The sequence below is a fragment of the Dermatophagoides pteronyssinus genome, unplaced genomic scaffold (genome assembly GCF_027571235.1).
Source record: "Dermatophagoides pteronyssinus isolate colony J.1.1.1.1 unplaced genomic scaffold, Derpt_VIB-CSIC_2022.12 sq0001, whole genome shotgun sequence".
Classification (NCBI taxonomy): Eukaryota; Metazoa; Arthropoda; class Arachnida; order Sarcoptiformes; family Pyroglyphidae; genus Dermatophagoides; species Dermatophagoides pteronyssinus.
This window is the reverse complement of record NW_027461525.1, coordinates 5,572,773-5,588,442: the sequence shown is the minus strand read 5'-3', so window position 1 is coordinate 5,588,442 and position 15,670 is coordinate 5,572,773. Positions and strand designations below refer to the sequence as shown.

At 29.1% G+C, this 15,670-nt stretch overlaps 4 protein-coding genes across 4 annotated transcripts; 2 read left to right on the top strand and 2 right to left on the bottom strand.

Annotated features, from left to right (window-relative positions):
- Positions 1–66: 66 nt before the first annotated feature.
- Positions 67–6,321, bottom strand: LOC113798409 (uncharacterized). The gene is made up of 4 exons (XM_027348943.2): positions 6,181–6,321; positions 818–1,011; positions 632–753; positions 67–566 (listed from the first exon to the last, which is right to left on the bottom strand). The coding sequence occupies exons 2-4, from the start codon at positions 922–924 to the stop codon at positions 82–84; spliced, it is 714 nt and encodes a 237-aa protein (XP_027204744.2). The 5' UTR covers positions 925–1,011; positions 6,181–6,321; the 3' UTR covers positions 67–81.
- On the top strand, positions 1,009–3,734 carry LOC113798386 (uncharacterized). The gene has a single exon (XM_075821507.1). The coding sequence runs from the start codon at positions 1,109–1,111 to the stop codon at positions 3,416–3,418; it is 2,310 nt and encodes a 769-aa protein (XP_075677622.1). The 5' UTR covers positions 1,009–1,108; the 3' UTR covers positions 3,419–3,734.
- Positions 3,775–6,601, top strand: LOC113798406 (uncharacterized). The gene is made up of 5 exons (XM_027348938.2): positions 3,775–4,167; positions 4,236–4,927; positions 4,999–5,824; positions 5,887–6,350; positions 6,425–6,601. Exons 1-5 carry the CDS (start codon positions 3,915–3,917, stop codon positions 6,518–6,520), a joined length of 2,331 nt encoding a protein of 776 aa, XP_027204739.2. The 5' UTR covers positions 3,775–3,914; the 3' UTR covers positions 6,521–6,601.
- A 79-nt stretch (positions 6,602–6,680) lies between these two features.
- Galphao (G protein alpha o subunit) lies at positions 6,681–15,106 on the bottom strand. Its single transcript, XM_075821524.1, has 8 exons — positions 14,741–15,106; positions 13,791–14,672; positions 11,100–11,324; positions 10,989–11,031; positions 10,614–10,916; positions 10,289–10,547; positions 10,063–10,216; positions 6,681–8,922 (listed from the first exon to the last, which is right to left on the bottom strand). The coding sequence occupies exons 3-8, from the start codon at positions 11,215–11,217 to the stop codon at positions 8,735–8,737; spliced, it is 1,065 nt and encodes a 354-aa protein (XP_075677639.1). The 5' UTR covers positions 11,218–11,324; positions 13,791–14,672; positions 14,741–15,106; the 3' UTR covers positions 6,681–8,734.
- Positions 15,107–15,670: the final 564 nt, after the last annotated feature.

The window sequence follows — 15,670 nt, the reverse complement described above, 5'->3', positions numbered from 1 at the left end:
AAACTTCGAAATGAATATAGTTAGGGTTTATTCATAAAAAACGTTACAAAGTTTTTTTTTGAAAATTTTTTTTAAAAGTTTTTATTTTTTTCTTTTCTTAAATAATTGTTCAAAATTTGGTGGACAATGTACAACTTCACCGAATTTTACAAAATCTTTATCATTATGATGATGATGATGATCATCAATATTTTTATTCAATTGTTTTATTAATCGATGTTGTTTTCCTAATTTTCTTGCTTTACGTCGAAGTAAATTTTGTCGATTTTTTTCTTTTTTTCGTTGCTGTTTTTTCTGTTGTTGTGGATCGTTATTATCATTATCATCGTTAGCTGAAAGTAAACGATTTTGTTTCGAATCCATTTTATCGATTGGAATTTGATCACCAAGATCTAAATCAAAATGTTCTTCAAGATTAGCTTCAGCCATTGATTGTGATATCATTTTATTTAAACGATTCATAAAATGATGATTACTTTCATTTAAATCTTTGATTACCATTCCAGGTAATGGTTTTGGTTTTCTTGTCATTCCAGGTTCGATTTCAAATTTTTCCGATGGTTTAACTAAATTGATCAGCGATTTAATTTTATGAAATTTGATTTTTTTCAAACAAAAGAGATAAACTCACCAATCGTAACCAGACCATTGGTTAAGAATTTATTTTTCTTCTTTTTCTTCATCTTTGTAGCATTGTTTGATTCTTTTTTTGCATCTAAAATTTCTTGTAATTTTCTTGGAACTGATTGATTACTGAAAACAAAGCAAACGCTAGATTAATTTAAAAACAGATAGATGTATCATTCACTTGACTTACAAATTATTTTTAACAACATTATCATTAATAACATTGATTTCTTGCAATTGATTCACGGATTTAATCTTTTTATGACGATCACTTTTTGGAATTTTTCGATGTTTCATTTTTTCGTTTTCAAATCAAATTTTTTTTTTTTCGATCGAATAAGTTTCAGCAGCATGCATTCGATTCCAATTCGACCAGTGGATTCTCTTCAGGTTAAAATAGTGTTTGCACACCATTCGATTCGAATGAATTTTTGAATCGAAATCCAAAAAAAAAAAAAAAAGAAAAACATTCAACAAAACAATGGACAATTCTGAATTATCATTAAAACAAAAAGTGGCCATTGCTTTAAAGACAATAATTTTCAGTGAATTAAAAGATAATCATGATGATACATTGATTGAAAAATTTTGTTCATTTTTAAATGAATTAAATGATGAATTTTTGGACGATTTAATCGTACAAGAAAATTTGCTCATATTGATCGATAAACATTTGGATTGGAAAAATCTTCACAATGCTGATGATGATGATGAATCAAAAATCGATAATCTGGTCATTGTATTACGAATTTGTCGACCATTATTTAATCGTGAACTCATATTCAATCAATATTTGAAACAAACTAAACAAAATTTCATTCAATTATCGTTGGAAATAATTCGAAACAAACATCAAAACAAACATCATTTGTTGAATATTGTATTGTTTTCACTGTTAAATTGTATTTGTAATCATCAAACTGGCCAGAAAATTTTATTCGAACATTTTATTTTATCGAAAAAAAATGATTTTGATTTTATTGAAATGTTATTCGATCATGATTGTCAAACAAGTTTTATACAAAAAGAAATCAATCTATTGTTGGTCAAAATAATTACATTATCATTTGATCGCTTGGAATTGCAACAAATTTTTCAAACAAAATTTCAAAATTTAAATTCGGATTTACCAAAAATTTTATACGAAATAATCAATTTGCAATCATCGAAACCGAATGAATTTTTCCATCGTTATGATATATTTTCATTACTTGAAAATTTCCTTACGAAATCAAATAATCGATTGGATAATCAACATTTAAAACATTTAATCAAATTGATTGAATTGATTTTATCGTTTGGTATCGATCAAAATAAATCGGTAGAAAATTTAATCGAATTAATACGGGAAAAATTATTGAAACAACAGGATTGTTTTGTTTATTCAACATTTTTAATTTCATTATCAAATTTCGATCCAAAATTCATCCGTATCGAAAATATCGATTTATATCGTACAAAATCTATTCATTTTCTTCACCGTTATCTAACTGAATTGTTGAATAAAGAAGATCGACCTAAAAATGGATCATCAATAGTGAACAATATTTTATCGAATGAAGAACAAATTTTGCTGGAAAATATTTCCACAAAAAAATCATTACAAAACGAATGTTTTCAACAATTAACCCTTTTAAAACCTGTTGCGTTAAATGAATGCAATCAATTAGTGCCATTAATCGAAATGATTATTATTCAAAACAATATACCAAACAGTAGTAAAAAACATCTAAATCTTTTGTTATCATTTTTTGAAAAATTAATTTTTCAAAAAAATCTCATCATCGCTGATAATGATGCGCGCATTGCGCAAATCGAACAAATTTATTTGAAAATTTATTCAAATTATTCGATGGCCAGAAAATCGATTCTACAATCAATCAAAGATATTTATCGTAAACAAAAAATTTATAAATTTTCAAAATTTTTTCCCATTTTATTGAATCATTTGAATGCCATCGATCAAGATCAAGATGATGATGATATTGTTGATATCATCATTGAATTAATTTACGAAATAATTTTTGAAGATAAACAAAATTCCGAATTTGCCGGATATCTTAATGGATTTTTATTTCAAGAATATTCAATGTTGATAAATGAAACAAACAATTTACAATCAAATTGTCGTTCAATGTGTTTATCAACACTTTTTATGGCAAATTATTGTTTTCCCTCAATTTTCAATATGGATTTTCTTGGTGGTGATAAATTTTTTGAAAAAATATTTCAACAATTTGAACAATTTGATCTAGAATTTCGACAACAATTTTTTGAAAATTTACAAAAAATTTTCCAAAAATTTCAACAAATAGAATTTAAACAACAAACAATTTGTTTGAAATTGATATGTCAGATTTTTTCGGATGAAAATGATACTGAATTATTATTGATATTATTGCAACTAATCAAATTGATTATATCGAAACAAAATTTTGATTCATTTGAATTTTATCGTGTAATTTCCGATACAAATCTTTTACAAATATTAATGAATTTATTTAAAGAAAATTTATTCATTTCTAAACAAGTTCATATTGAAATTCAACAATTTTTTATTGAATATCGAAACAAATTTATTGGAATTATTGATAAATATTCTAATAATGATGATAATAATGGTGTTTATCATTTTTTAACAACATCAACATTATTATTATCATCAAAAGAATTTGAGGAACAAAATCAATCATCAACATCAAATGATAATCATCCACAATTAAACCTGTTGGACGATATAATTCATACATCAAAATTATTATCAGATGAAATTGTAATGGATTGTTATTGATAAATTGCAGTATCATAGGCCAAAAAAATTCGTTCTTGGTTCGTGACATTTAAAAATATCTTCTTATCATTCTTATAATTAAACTTTGGTGATGTTCACTCTGATGATATTCAACAATGTGTTGTCGGCAAAATCATTAAGAAGAAGAACAAAAAAAAACAGGATAATTAAATTGGATTTATGCCACCAAAACACTGTTATATTTTTAGCCAGAAATTTTTTTCTCTTTTCTCTTCATTCTTAAATCCTATCCTGTTGTGATCTTCTTCTTCTTCTTTTTTTTCTTCTCAAAATAAAGTGAAAATTCTTAACCAAATCGACACACAGACCGAATTCTTTTCAAAAATAATTTTCTCTTTTTTGGCCGTAAAAACAATAGATATGATAATGAAAGTATGAATATAATGTGTGAGCGAAAGCGAAATGTAAATCTTTACATTTTTTTTAAACACATTGTTTGTTTCGACTAATCGGTTGATTTATCATTGAGAAAAAAATGAATTTTAATCGTAATGATGAACCCTCGGCACCACCACGTAGAAAACAACAACAGCAACAACAACGTTCATTAAGTGTATCAAGATTTGATTCTCAGCAGCAACAACAACATTCACCATATCATTATCAACCGAATCAACAATCGTTTCAACAACAAGGTTATTATGGTGATGATAATCAAAATATACCTGCAAGGTATAATAATAATCGTATGATTAGAGCAGGAAATTATTCGGAAGAACATATTCCAGGTAAGGATGTTTATAAACTGTGATTGAAAAAACTTTCTAACCTAACCTTTTCATTCAATGTCGAAAAGCTTTGTATCAACAACAACAACAACAACCTGGATTGATTCGATTTGGTTCGTTTGATAATCATCATTTACAATCGAATCAATTAATTACTGCTCAAAATTATCCACCATCTAATCGTCGAATATATCAACAACAACAACCACCATCGCAACAACAACAACAATATTATCCCGATAATAATTATATTGAGAATGATCAAGAAAATTATTATTATAATGATGATCAGATGCTTTTAGATTATCATCAGAATCAGAATCATTTGGGTGATTTTTCCATTCAAGGACAACCAACAGCAATAACAACAACAACATTGATTAATAATCAACAACAACCATCATTATTGTTTGCAGCAATGGCTGGTCAACCATTAACACGTTTTAATTCAAATCCAAATGGATTGAATTTCACATCACCATCATTATCATCGTCGGGTATCAATCGAATGACTTCATCATCGTTGTATGCTCGTCCACACTATGATCATCATCACAATCATCATCATCATCAACAACCGATTAAATCGTTACAAAATATTCATTATAATCCTTATCAATCGAAATTTAATCCAACTTTGATGGCAAAACCATCATTATTGTTGGATGGATCATCATCATCATCATCATATCAATCGACACAAATTTCTACACCAATTACACAGGCAATTGCAACAAGACGTGATCCAAAATATAGTAGTGTAATTTATTTTTTGATTTTTTTTCCTAATGATTTTTGCAAAAATTCTGAACAATTTTTTCATTTTTGTAGAAAGAAAAATTAAATTTTGCTGGCTTTAATGATTCGTCGTCGATCAATCATCAAAATCATCAAGTAAGATTTGCTCAAGACAGTAACGATACTAGAACCAGAACACCACCGGCAAGACCACCACCACCAAAAATTTATTCAAAATTTAGTATGGAAAATTTATCATCAACATCACCGACATCGATTGGTTTGAATAATGATTATGCTGTTATCGATAAAAATCGACGAGATCGACGTTCATTATCACCAAGTCGAATTGTTCCGCCTGGTGGTATACAACAACGTCCTTATTCTAGTCGGCCAACATCACCATTACCATTATCATCGTTGACAACCGGACGAAATTCACCAAATTATTCACCGCAACAACTTTCTCGATCATCATCAATGAATTTTATTCGACCTTCATCAGGTTCTCGTTCACCATCATCACGAGAACCATCACCAATTCGAACATTTATGAATCTATTTTCACCTAAATCTATCGGTTCGGGTTCAAATCGTTCGAAGACATTATTTTCCAATGAAAATAATAATCAAAATTCAAAAATTCAAACAAATGATTCGTTACAAGTTCCTTCATTGGATACTTTTCAAACCAAACAACAACAAATTGAATCTGAATTGAAAAATCAATCATCATCGAATCATGTTGTTGTTAATGATAGAAATTTTTCAAAAGCATTTACTGATCATTGTGATCAATATAAATCGGTTACAAGTAAAATACTTGGAAATAGAAAAAATAAATTTACCATTGGCGGCGATGATAATAATGATCAATCATGTTTAACTGTTAGGGATGAAGATTTTCAAAAAATGGAAGGTAAATTTTTTTTTTTGGAAATTGATTTTTGAAAAAAATTGATAATTTTTTTCCTTTCACAGAATTTATGATGAATAATAATCAGGAAATTCTTTTCGAAGCATCGATTCGACAGGATAATAATTATCCCGACTTGAACGTTCAACCGATTCGGACAAATAACAATGAAAAACATTTCCAAAATGAAAATCCTATACAACAACAGAAACAATGTACCGATAATAATAATAATAATAATATTGAAAAATTTGCAACAAAACTTGGTGAAAAATTATTATTAGAATCAGGAAAATTACAACGAAGAAATTCATCCAATACTAATCTGGATGGTATTCATCAACGAAAAGCATCATTACCTGCTGAATATATTGCTGCTACAACAGCAAATGTTGAACAATTAAAATTACAAACAATCAATAATGATGATTGGTGGTGTCGTGAAAATGTTGCACAATTAGCACATAAAGCACGTGAACGAAAATTACGACCAGAAAATCAAATGAAACAAAAAATGAAAAAAATTGGTGTAAGTAATTTGAATGTTTTGAATGTTGAATGAATCTATTCATTTGGTTTTAATCGAAAATTTTCTCTAAATAGATATGGTTTACACGGCAATTTGTCTTTCTTTTAATATGTGCAATGAATATAGCGATGGCATATCTATTTTACAACCTGATGACTGCTTTGCCTTGATGATTTGGTTGTCAAAACATCTACAAAAAAATCAAAGTTCAAAAATCAAAAAATCAAAGTTCAAGTTTTGTTTTTAATATTTTATTCAAATAATAATAATAATAATAATTTTTTTTTTTTTTGCAAATAATTATAATTATATAATTAAAATCAAAATTCATCAAATTTCAAAATTTTTTTATTTTTTTTTTAAATTTTTAAATTTATTAATTATAAATCTTCGGTTCTTTCTTTTTTTTCTTCGGTTGGTAAATTATGAATTGAGAGAGAGAGAGAGAGAGAGAGAGAGAGAGAGATGTGTTTGAAAAAAAGACCAAAGATTCAAAAAAAAATGAAAAGAAATGATAATTTTTGTTTAAATTTGTTTTTGTTTTGTTTTTGGTAGTTCGGTGATGGCTGATTTTTTGCTTAATAATAATGATGTGTTGATAATGGTGAAAAATGTTTGTTTGTGTGTGTGTTTTGGTCATTTGGATGATGATTTTTGTTGTTTGTTTTTTGTGGATGAAAGTTTTGTTTGTTTGAATTGAATAATTACAGATAAATTAATTAAGAGAGAGAGAGAGAGAGAGATTAAATACACAGAGAATGAGAGAAACATGTTAAGCTGTTTTGGTCAGTTTTGGTTGGTCGATTTTGGTTAGGTTAAACAGACAACAAGAAAAACTAAAGAAAATTTTTTTTTTTTTTTTTGATGTTGTCCACATGGTGACACAAGGGTTGTTTTTGTTTTTGTTTTGTGGGGGGTTAGGTTAGGTTGACTTGGATTGAAAATGATCGACAGAAACAGAAAAAAAACCAAAAAAACAAAAATGATAAGTGTGTGAGTGAATACCAGATCAGACAAGTTTGGAAACAATTTTACTTTTCAGTTTTCAGCCATAACAGCAGAATAACCGTGTTTAGCCGTGTTTTTTCAGTTTGAAAGCTGAACAACAACAACAACAACAAAAATACTGAAAACATTTCAGCATAATGTAAAAAGAAGAAGCAAAAATGTGGATAGAGATTCTATTTATATCAATTTTTTCAAAAAAATGTGTGTTTCAAGAGAGGGAAAAAACAATTTGATTTTTGAATTGTAAAATGTATGTCTTGTTGCTTGTTTCACTAATTTTCAAATGGAAAATTTTTGTTGTTTTTGTTGTTTCTGTTTATGTCATCGGTTGGGTCATGGGTATTATTCGGTCAAATTTTTACAGTTAAATCATTTTTTTTCTGTTTGGTTTTTGTTGATTTTATTTATATATTTGTATATAGAGTGAGTGAGAAAAAGAGAAAATCAGAATCGCCGTCGTTGTCGTCAAATCATCCAAATTAATCAAGAGATCAAGAGATGAGGACATTCAAATGATGTTTTCGTTGTTTGTTTGTTTTGGTTTAAAGCATGTTTTTTACTTTGGGTTGCTTGACTCTTTTCTTTCATCGTCGTCGTTGACTTTATTGTTGTGAACAAAATTCTGATTGCTGATGATGAAGATGATGATGATGATTCGGTTGTTTTTGTTTGGTTGATAACAGGAAGAGGGAAAAAGAAGAAAAAAAAACAATTCTGGGTTCGTGTAACCAGGGTGAAAAAAAATACTGATAAAGAAAGAAAGAAAGAAATTCCTATATATTTTGATGTTTTATATATTTATATATTGTAAACATGTTTTGTTCTGTTTTGCGTTTTGTTTTGCGTTTTTGCGTTTTGCGTTTTTGCGGTTTTGTTTTTCGGTTCAGGTTATAAGTGACAATTATTATTATTATTATTAATATCATTATCGCATTGCGATATATTTTATAGAAAAAACAACAACAACAACAACATGATAAACTTCATGGATGAACTTTTAAAGTGTTGTTGCTGTTGCTGTTGATGTGTGTTTATGGTGGGTCGATGTATGCGGTAAGAATCAGGAAGGAAGAAACAAAAAACAAAAAACAAAAGAAAAACAAAACATACACAGGCAGAGATAATTGAATGAGATGGCGATCAAAATAAAATTAGAAAAAATTCATTTGGACATCATTATTATCGATTCAAGAGAAAAATTAAAAACAAAAAATGAAACGGATTCTCCAGGTGTTTGTTTCCAGGTGTAATGTATGTATGTAAGTATGTAATGGTTTTTTGGTCGATTTGTTTGGTGTGTGTCAGTTTGATGATGATAATTAAGAATTTCTGTTTTTTGAAGTGTTTGTTTGTTTTTTGTTTTGTTTTGTTTTTGACTAATACAATCCACATCCACGTAGATTATTGGCAATGATAACATCGGTAACAGCATCAAATACAAATTGTATATTTGTTGTATCAGTTGCACAGGTCATATGGCAATAAATTTCTTTTGTTGTTGATTTATTTTTAGCTTCAAATTGTGCTTGTATATATGCTGCTGCTTCACCATATTCCTGAGCGCCTGGTTAATTACAAATCAGAAAAAAAAATTACAAAAAAAAAAATTAATTAATTAATTTAATTTTATAAATTTTTTCCACTAATTTCTTCTTTAGTAATAATAATAATCAACCAATCAACTAAACATCATCATCTGGAAGAAATCAAGAGAAAGAAAAAAAAACGAAAAGAATATTCAATGCTAAGGGGAAAGATGGGGGAAGGGTTACGATTCAAATCATTCATTCATTCATCATCGTCTATGAGAAAAACATCTATAGAGAAAAAACATTGTCCGTTTAGTTTTTGGAATAAAAGAACCGAAACATATATGAAGAGAGAGAGAGAGAGAGAGAGAGAGAGAGAGAGAGAGAGAGAGAGAGAGATAGAGAGAAAAAAAGATATTCAAACTATAAATAGACATATGGGGGGAGGAAAAAAACCAAAACCAGAACTAAAACCAGAACGGATTGAATAAAATACCATACATTTTTTTTTCATTCAATTTCACTGTCTTTGCCATTCGCTACTACAACAATTTTTGATTTCTTTCTTTCTTTCTCTGTCTGTCTCTACATTCTATATTTCAAATGACACCGACTGATGACGATTATTCATCAGGAATTTTCTTGGTGGGGGGAAAGACAAGGTTCTCAGAATCAGAATCGGCGTGCGCATCTACGTCATCATCATCATTTTATTATTATTACACTAAACTAGAAAATCTCACGGGTTTGTTCTTTTTTTTTTTGGTATAGTATAGTGACCTACTAAACAAAACAAAAAAAAAACGAAAATTTCTTATTTTTTTTCACATTTGCTTGTTATGTTGTTGGTGGTTCCAAATTTTTTACAAAAGAAGAAGAAATTTCAATAAAATTTTTTATTGAAATTTTTCTTATCTATGAAATCTCGAATAAGGAAAAAGAATGAGGAATACTGAGGAATATGTGGAACACACATAACAATAGAAAATTGTTTCGATTTTTTTCGTTTCTGGATTCAATTTTTTTCGCTTTTGATGGTTATTGGATTATGAAAAATGTAAAAATAATAAGAAGAAATACAGGGTGAACTTGAAATCCTTGACAACGATTATTATTATTTTTGTAAAAAATATTATGAAAAAAATTGATTAAAAACAAAGAAACAGAAACATTACCTGTATATTCAGGAAAACAAATTGTTAATGGAGATTTTTTAATTTTTTCTTCAAACAAATCTTTTTTATTTAAAAACAATATTATTGATGTATCGGTAAACCATTTATTGTTACAAATTGAATCAAATAATTTTAATGATTCTTGCATACGATTCTATTATTTTGAAAGGAGAAAGAAAAAACGATTAATTTTAGATTGAAAATGCTTGTTTTTTGTTATACAAACCGTTGTTTCATCTTCATGTAATACTTGATCATATTCGGACATTGCAACACAAAATATAATAGCGGTTACATCTTCAAAACAATGTATCCATTTTTTTCTTTCCGAACGTTGTCCACCAACATCAAATAATTTAAAATTTAAATTTTTAAATGAAAAATGTACTTCAACAATACCGGTAGTTTTTACACGTGTTCTTAATATATCTTGTTCAGTTGGCATATAATCTTTTTTACCTAAACGATCTAGATCGTCTAGAAAACTAAAAAGTTATAAAAAAACGGTTATTAGTTTTGATTTTGTCGACTATTTCGATCCAATAGCTTACTATTTGGCAGAATCATTTAGCTGATATTCATTTGAACGGCCAAAACATTCTTGTACACCAGGATCTAACCATAACCTTTTCATAGCGGCTAATAAATCATCCGAAAATGGTTCAGTATCTTCCATTCTTGATACAACATCGAATACCATTTTTGCATCTGATTCACGATCTTGTCCACCAAATGATATACCTAGATTAGGCATTGCACGTAAAATTGCAACCATCGATTGTATTGTATTTGAATAGACAACTGGTTTATATTGTTTTACATCTTCAGTTGTGAAACCAGAATCATGAATAATTCTTTCGTATTCAAAAAAAAGTTAATAAATTAATAAAGTTTGCAATAGGAATATTATTCATTCATTCACTTACTTCATTTGCTTTACGATTGTAGATTTCCCACTTTCACCAGCACCTGTGTAAAACAAAACAATGAATGAATTTCATTTAACCAAATCAAAATCAAAATCAAAACCAACTTACCAAGTAATAATAATTTAATATCTTTGGCCGCTTGTATACCATCTTCTTTAAGATTTTTTTCAATTTGTTTTGAGCGTGCAAGAGCTGCCCGCTCTTCAGCGGACATAGCACAACCCATTGCTCCACAGATATGTGTTATAGTCGTAATGGTCGTAATGTTTATATTTTAACCGGGGTTTTTCACGTAAAAAAATATATATACTGTTAAATTAGTTGATAAATTAACTGGAAAACAAACGAAAAACCAAAAAAAAATGAATAAAATTTCGTCGTTGTTTGGGTTGGGGTATTGAAGCCACTTGCGATGAAAGATAATTTTTAATCAAAATTAGAATCACTTTAGGTCGAAATAGAAACCACAAATAATCACACACACAACGGAAACACAGAAGCCAAAAAACACAAACAAACCAAAACATTCACCACCACCAAACAAAAACAACCAAAACAACAACCGACGTACACCCACACACACACACACGAAACGCCCACACCACCGGGTTAAAAAAAATCGAAAAATAATAATCGATTATTTGATCTAGGTAAATTGATCAAAGATTGAAATCAACGAAAAAGAGAAACAACAACAAGCAAAAATGAATGAATGAATTCTATTCATCAAAAATTCATCGATTCTTGTTTCAATGATTCTTGTTTTGTTATGAAAAAAAACTTAAAACTAAACATCACCAAATAAACATCATCATCAGTACATTGAATATATACACAGCAGAGTTGAGAATGACAGGAAAACAAACAAAAAACAGTTTATTTTGATTCAAGTCACAAGGCTGGTGTTTTATTTTTCTTAAAAAAAAAAAATTCAGCTTTGGCTTTGAGCGTCGGTTGATGTTTTTCAAAGATTTTTCAAAGATTTCCTCAGATAAAAACGAAGATGATGGTGGTGTTAATTCCGATCATCAGAATTCAAAAAATCAGAATTCAGAATCAGTTGGTGCTGGTCAGATTGATGGTGGCCGGTAATCATCAAGATTTTTATTTAAATAAAGAATTTCGAAAACAAAAAAAGCACAGCTTTTTGAATGATTCTTGCTGATTCTTCTTCTTCTTTGATTGTTTTTTTTGTTTATTTTTTTTCCTCTGACCAAATGTCGATAGAAAAAAAACTACTCGAGAAAAACTAAACAAGAGAAAACATTCAGTGAAAAGTGAATAATCATTGATTGAAGGATAGGGGGAATCTTCGAAAGATAGAAAGAAAAAAAACGACGACGACGATGATCATCATCATCAACGATGTGATAGTGCGGGTGCGGATGGTGGTGGTGGCATAACCATGACCAAACGAATCAAACCGAACAGAATCCAGAATCATATAGAATTTCGGTTGATGTTAGCATTGCTATAGAATCCAAATAAAATGGGTAGAATCCAATATTGAAAAACAACGAAATATAGGGAAGCAGGCGAATATATTTTCCGAACAAGCAAAAACAAAATCAACATTTTTGCTGTTGTTGGAACTCAGCTAGCAGCTATTTTGAGTTTTGTTTTTCTGGTTTTCTGGATATCTCTCTCCCTCTGTCTATATAGTGGTCCGTTAGATTCGGTTTCGGTTATTTATTTTGTTTTTCTTCGATTGTGTGATTCACTTTAGTTCAGTCGATTGATTTGTTAAAATTTTTCTGTTTTTTTTTTCATTCATTCATTCATTAATGAGTTTGCGTGAATCGATCGATCGATCGATCGATCGATTATTATGAAATTTGAATGATGATGATGATGATTAAAAATAATGATGTCCAGAATGCAAAAAAAAAGAAAAAAATTAAAAAACCAGAAGCTAGCCAGAATCTACCGCTACCACTACTCATTATTACTCCGAAAGAAAACCATCCATCCATCTTCTTTGCAACCAAAAAAAAGATGATGCGGCGAAGATCCACGAAGCGAAACGAAGAAACCATTCATATATAGAATGTCTTCGAAAATCCATACTTCCTTTTGAAATATTTTTTCCTATAGAATTTTGGTTTGGTTTAGTTTTTCTGTTAAAAATTCTTCGAATCAACGTCGCCACTACTGCTACCATTGCTAAAATTCAGGCAAATCTTGTGTTCGTTTATATAACTAAATATTTCAACAGAACAGGATAGGACAACAAGAACGAAAAAGGATAACACAAGACGAACCTGGACGCCCACCATCCATCCAACCAATCAACCAACTAACCAACTTAAACGCAAACTTCCTCACATGCTCAATGTTTTTTTTTTTGGCTCGAATTCTTTCATTCAACAACAACCTATAGTTTTGAGAAAATCACACTAAAGAAGAATAAAACCGAACCATCATTTTTTTTTCATTCACTATGTAGGTGATTCACATACACACAAGGTGCGGTCATATGCATATTATATCCATTTCACTATACCATCATCATACAGACACACACACACAGAGTTACAACCTTGAGGTAGTTAGTTAGTTAGTTTTCTAACTTTCTGGACAAATGTCATTCACAAATGAGAGAGAGAGAAAGAGAGTGAGGTATATCTATCATCATCATCAAATTAATTATCGAATAAAGTTAGTTTAAACAAACAAACGAAAACAAAAGTCCAAAATTGTCGTCGTGTTGTTTTTGGATTTCTGCTTTTCGTTTTTCTGGCTTTTTTTTTGGAAATAAAATTTTTTTCTGATTTGTTGTTTGTTTGTTTGTTGACTTACCGAACAAAACAAATTGATTCAATGTTGTGAATTTTTTGGAATTTTTTTTTTCGTTGTTTTGGGTTAAAAGAAGAAAAGGAAAAAAATGGAGCGGCAAACACGTGTTTTGTTGAAATGGATAAAATTTTGGCGTTTTTTTTTTCGTAAATGAAATTGAATTTTTTGGTTGCGATCAAAAAAAAAACTGTTGACAGGATGATATTCTGGGATATTTCTTGGTTTTTCAATTTATCAAATAAATTTAGTCAGAAAAACCCAGAATGAATAAATAATATTTACAATTTGATTGAAGATGAATTGAATTGAATCACATGCTTTGCTTGTTGTTGTTGTTGATCTTTGATTTTTTTTTAATTCGGATGACAAAAACCAATCAAACTAAAACATAAATGTTTAATCTAAACAAAACAGCATATAGGTAAACACACCTACACATAAACACACACATTTGCAGACCAAAATAAACCAAACATCAACAAACGAAAATCGTTAATTTCCAGTCGGATCAAACAAACAACAACAAAAAGTTCTTTTTGAAAAAAAAATAGACAAAATCAGATCGAATCAGAATTTGTTTGGAATTTTGCACATTCAGACGCAGAGAAAGTTTTTTTTTTTTTTGACCAAACAAGAAGAATAATATGATGCACACACGTGTAAGAAAAAGGTTTGAAGACGATTTTCCACTTGCTTATTCAATCATCATCATCGATTCTTGCGATCAAAACCAAAAAAAAAAAAAGATACAAAAGTTCATTCATTCAAATTCATTATGTTTTTTTTACGTTGAACAAAAACGTTTTTGATCGTTGTGGACGTGATTCAAACAAACAAACAAACAAATAAATTTGACGTTCGAAATAAAGTTGTTATTTTCTCTATCTGGTATGTATGAAAATGAGAATCAGGTGAATATTTTTTTTTTCATTCAACTATGGCAAAATACTTACGTTGAAAAAGAAATTCTGTTGAAAATGAATTATGCTGAATGAATCAAATTGATCGGTAATTACCGGACGCAAAAAAGAAAAGAAAATTCTACTTTAGCAACAAAAAAAACGCAACATATTGCGTTCACTGGAAATTCACTGGAAATTTTTCAAACGATGCGATCGATTGAATTGAATTTTGATTGAAATTTTTGAAAACATCAAACAAACAAACAAAAAAAAACATCAAAATTATTTGGTGGATAAGAATCAAAAAAAAATGACAAATCAGTCAAACAGAATATTTCTTCTTCTTCTTGTTATTTTCATTCAAGAATTTTCATTTGACCTGATGATGATGATGATGATGATGTTGGTTGTTGGAACATCGTCGTCGTTGTTGTTGTTTGAAAAGTACCACTACTTCGAAATCAGAACCAAACGAATGATTCGACTGTTCCAACAGCGTACCAATTCCATACATATAAGAGCGGAGATGGAATCCGATCTATGGCTACATACGATGGATTCTATATACGGGTTTTTTTGATTCGAGTAGAGGGAAGGGGAAAAAAACCGCTACTTTTTTTTTTTGCTACTTTTATCATCCTGATCGGTTAGTAGTCATATAGCTGGTTAGTTATAGAAACTGTAGTAGCTACTATAATCCCCCCCCATCATATTATCCAAAACACCCTCGAATATTTATTGAAATGTGGTACATTCCACAATTTCAAACAAAAAAAAAAAAAAAAAAAAAATGTGCCGCACCTTTGATTTTTTTTTGTTTGGTTCGAATCCATCCGGTATCCTTATGATTTGATGGTGGTGGATTTTTTTTTGATAGTGGTATCAATGGTGGTGGTGGTGGTGATGGATATAGATAATGAATTCATTTTTTTCCCGAATCATTTATGGATATCATCATCATCATCAAAAGAATGCAAAACA

What these genes read in the sequence shown, in the direction of transcription:
- LOC113798409 (XM_027348943.2), bottom strand. Translation starts at nt 924, where the DNA reads ATGAAACATCGAAAAATTCCAAAAAGTGATCGTCATAAAAAGATTAAA. An exon ending in AATGTTGTTAAAAATAATTT is followed by an intron (nt 754 to 817) that starts GTAAGTCAAGTG and finishes CTTTGTTTTCAG; the next exon opens with TAATCAATCAGTTCCAAGAA. An exon ending in CAATGGTCTGGTTACGATTG is followed by an intron (nt 567 to 631) that starts GTGAGTTTATCT and finishes TGATCAATTTAG; the next exon opens with TTAAACCATCGGAAAAATTT.
- LOC113798386 (XM_075821507.1), top strand. Translation starts at nt 1,109, where the DNA reads ATGGACAATTCTGAATTATCATTAAAACAAAAAGTGGCCATTGCTTTA.
- LOC113798406 (XM_027348938.2), top strand. Translation starts at nt 3,915, where the DNA reads ATGAATTTTAATCGTAATGATGAACCCTCGGCACCACCACGTAGAAAA. An exon ending in TTCGGAAGAACATATTCCAG is followed by an intron (nt 4,168 to 4,235) that starts GTAAGGATGTTT and finishes AATGTCGAAAAG; the next exon opens with CTTTGTATCAACAACAACAA. An exon ending in GTGATCCAAAATATAGTAGT is followed by an intron (nt 4,928 to 4,998) that starts GTAATTTATTTT and finishes TCATTTTTGTAG; the next exon opens with AAAGAAAAATTAAATTTTGC.
- Galphao (XM_075821524.1), bottom strand. Translation starts at nt 11,217, where the DNA reads ATGGGTTGTGCTATGTCCGCTGAAGAGCGGGCAGCTCTTGCACGCTCA. An exon ending in TATTAAATTATTATTACTTG is followed by an intron (nt 11,032 to 11,099) that starts GTAAGTTGGTTT and finishes TGTTTTACACAG; the next exon opens with GTGCTGGTGAAAGTGGGAAA. An exon ending in ACAATCGTAAAGCAAATGAA is followed by an intron (nt 10,917 to 10,988) that starts GTAAGTGAATGA and finishes TGAATACGAAAG; the next exon opens with AATTATTCATGATTCTGGTT.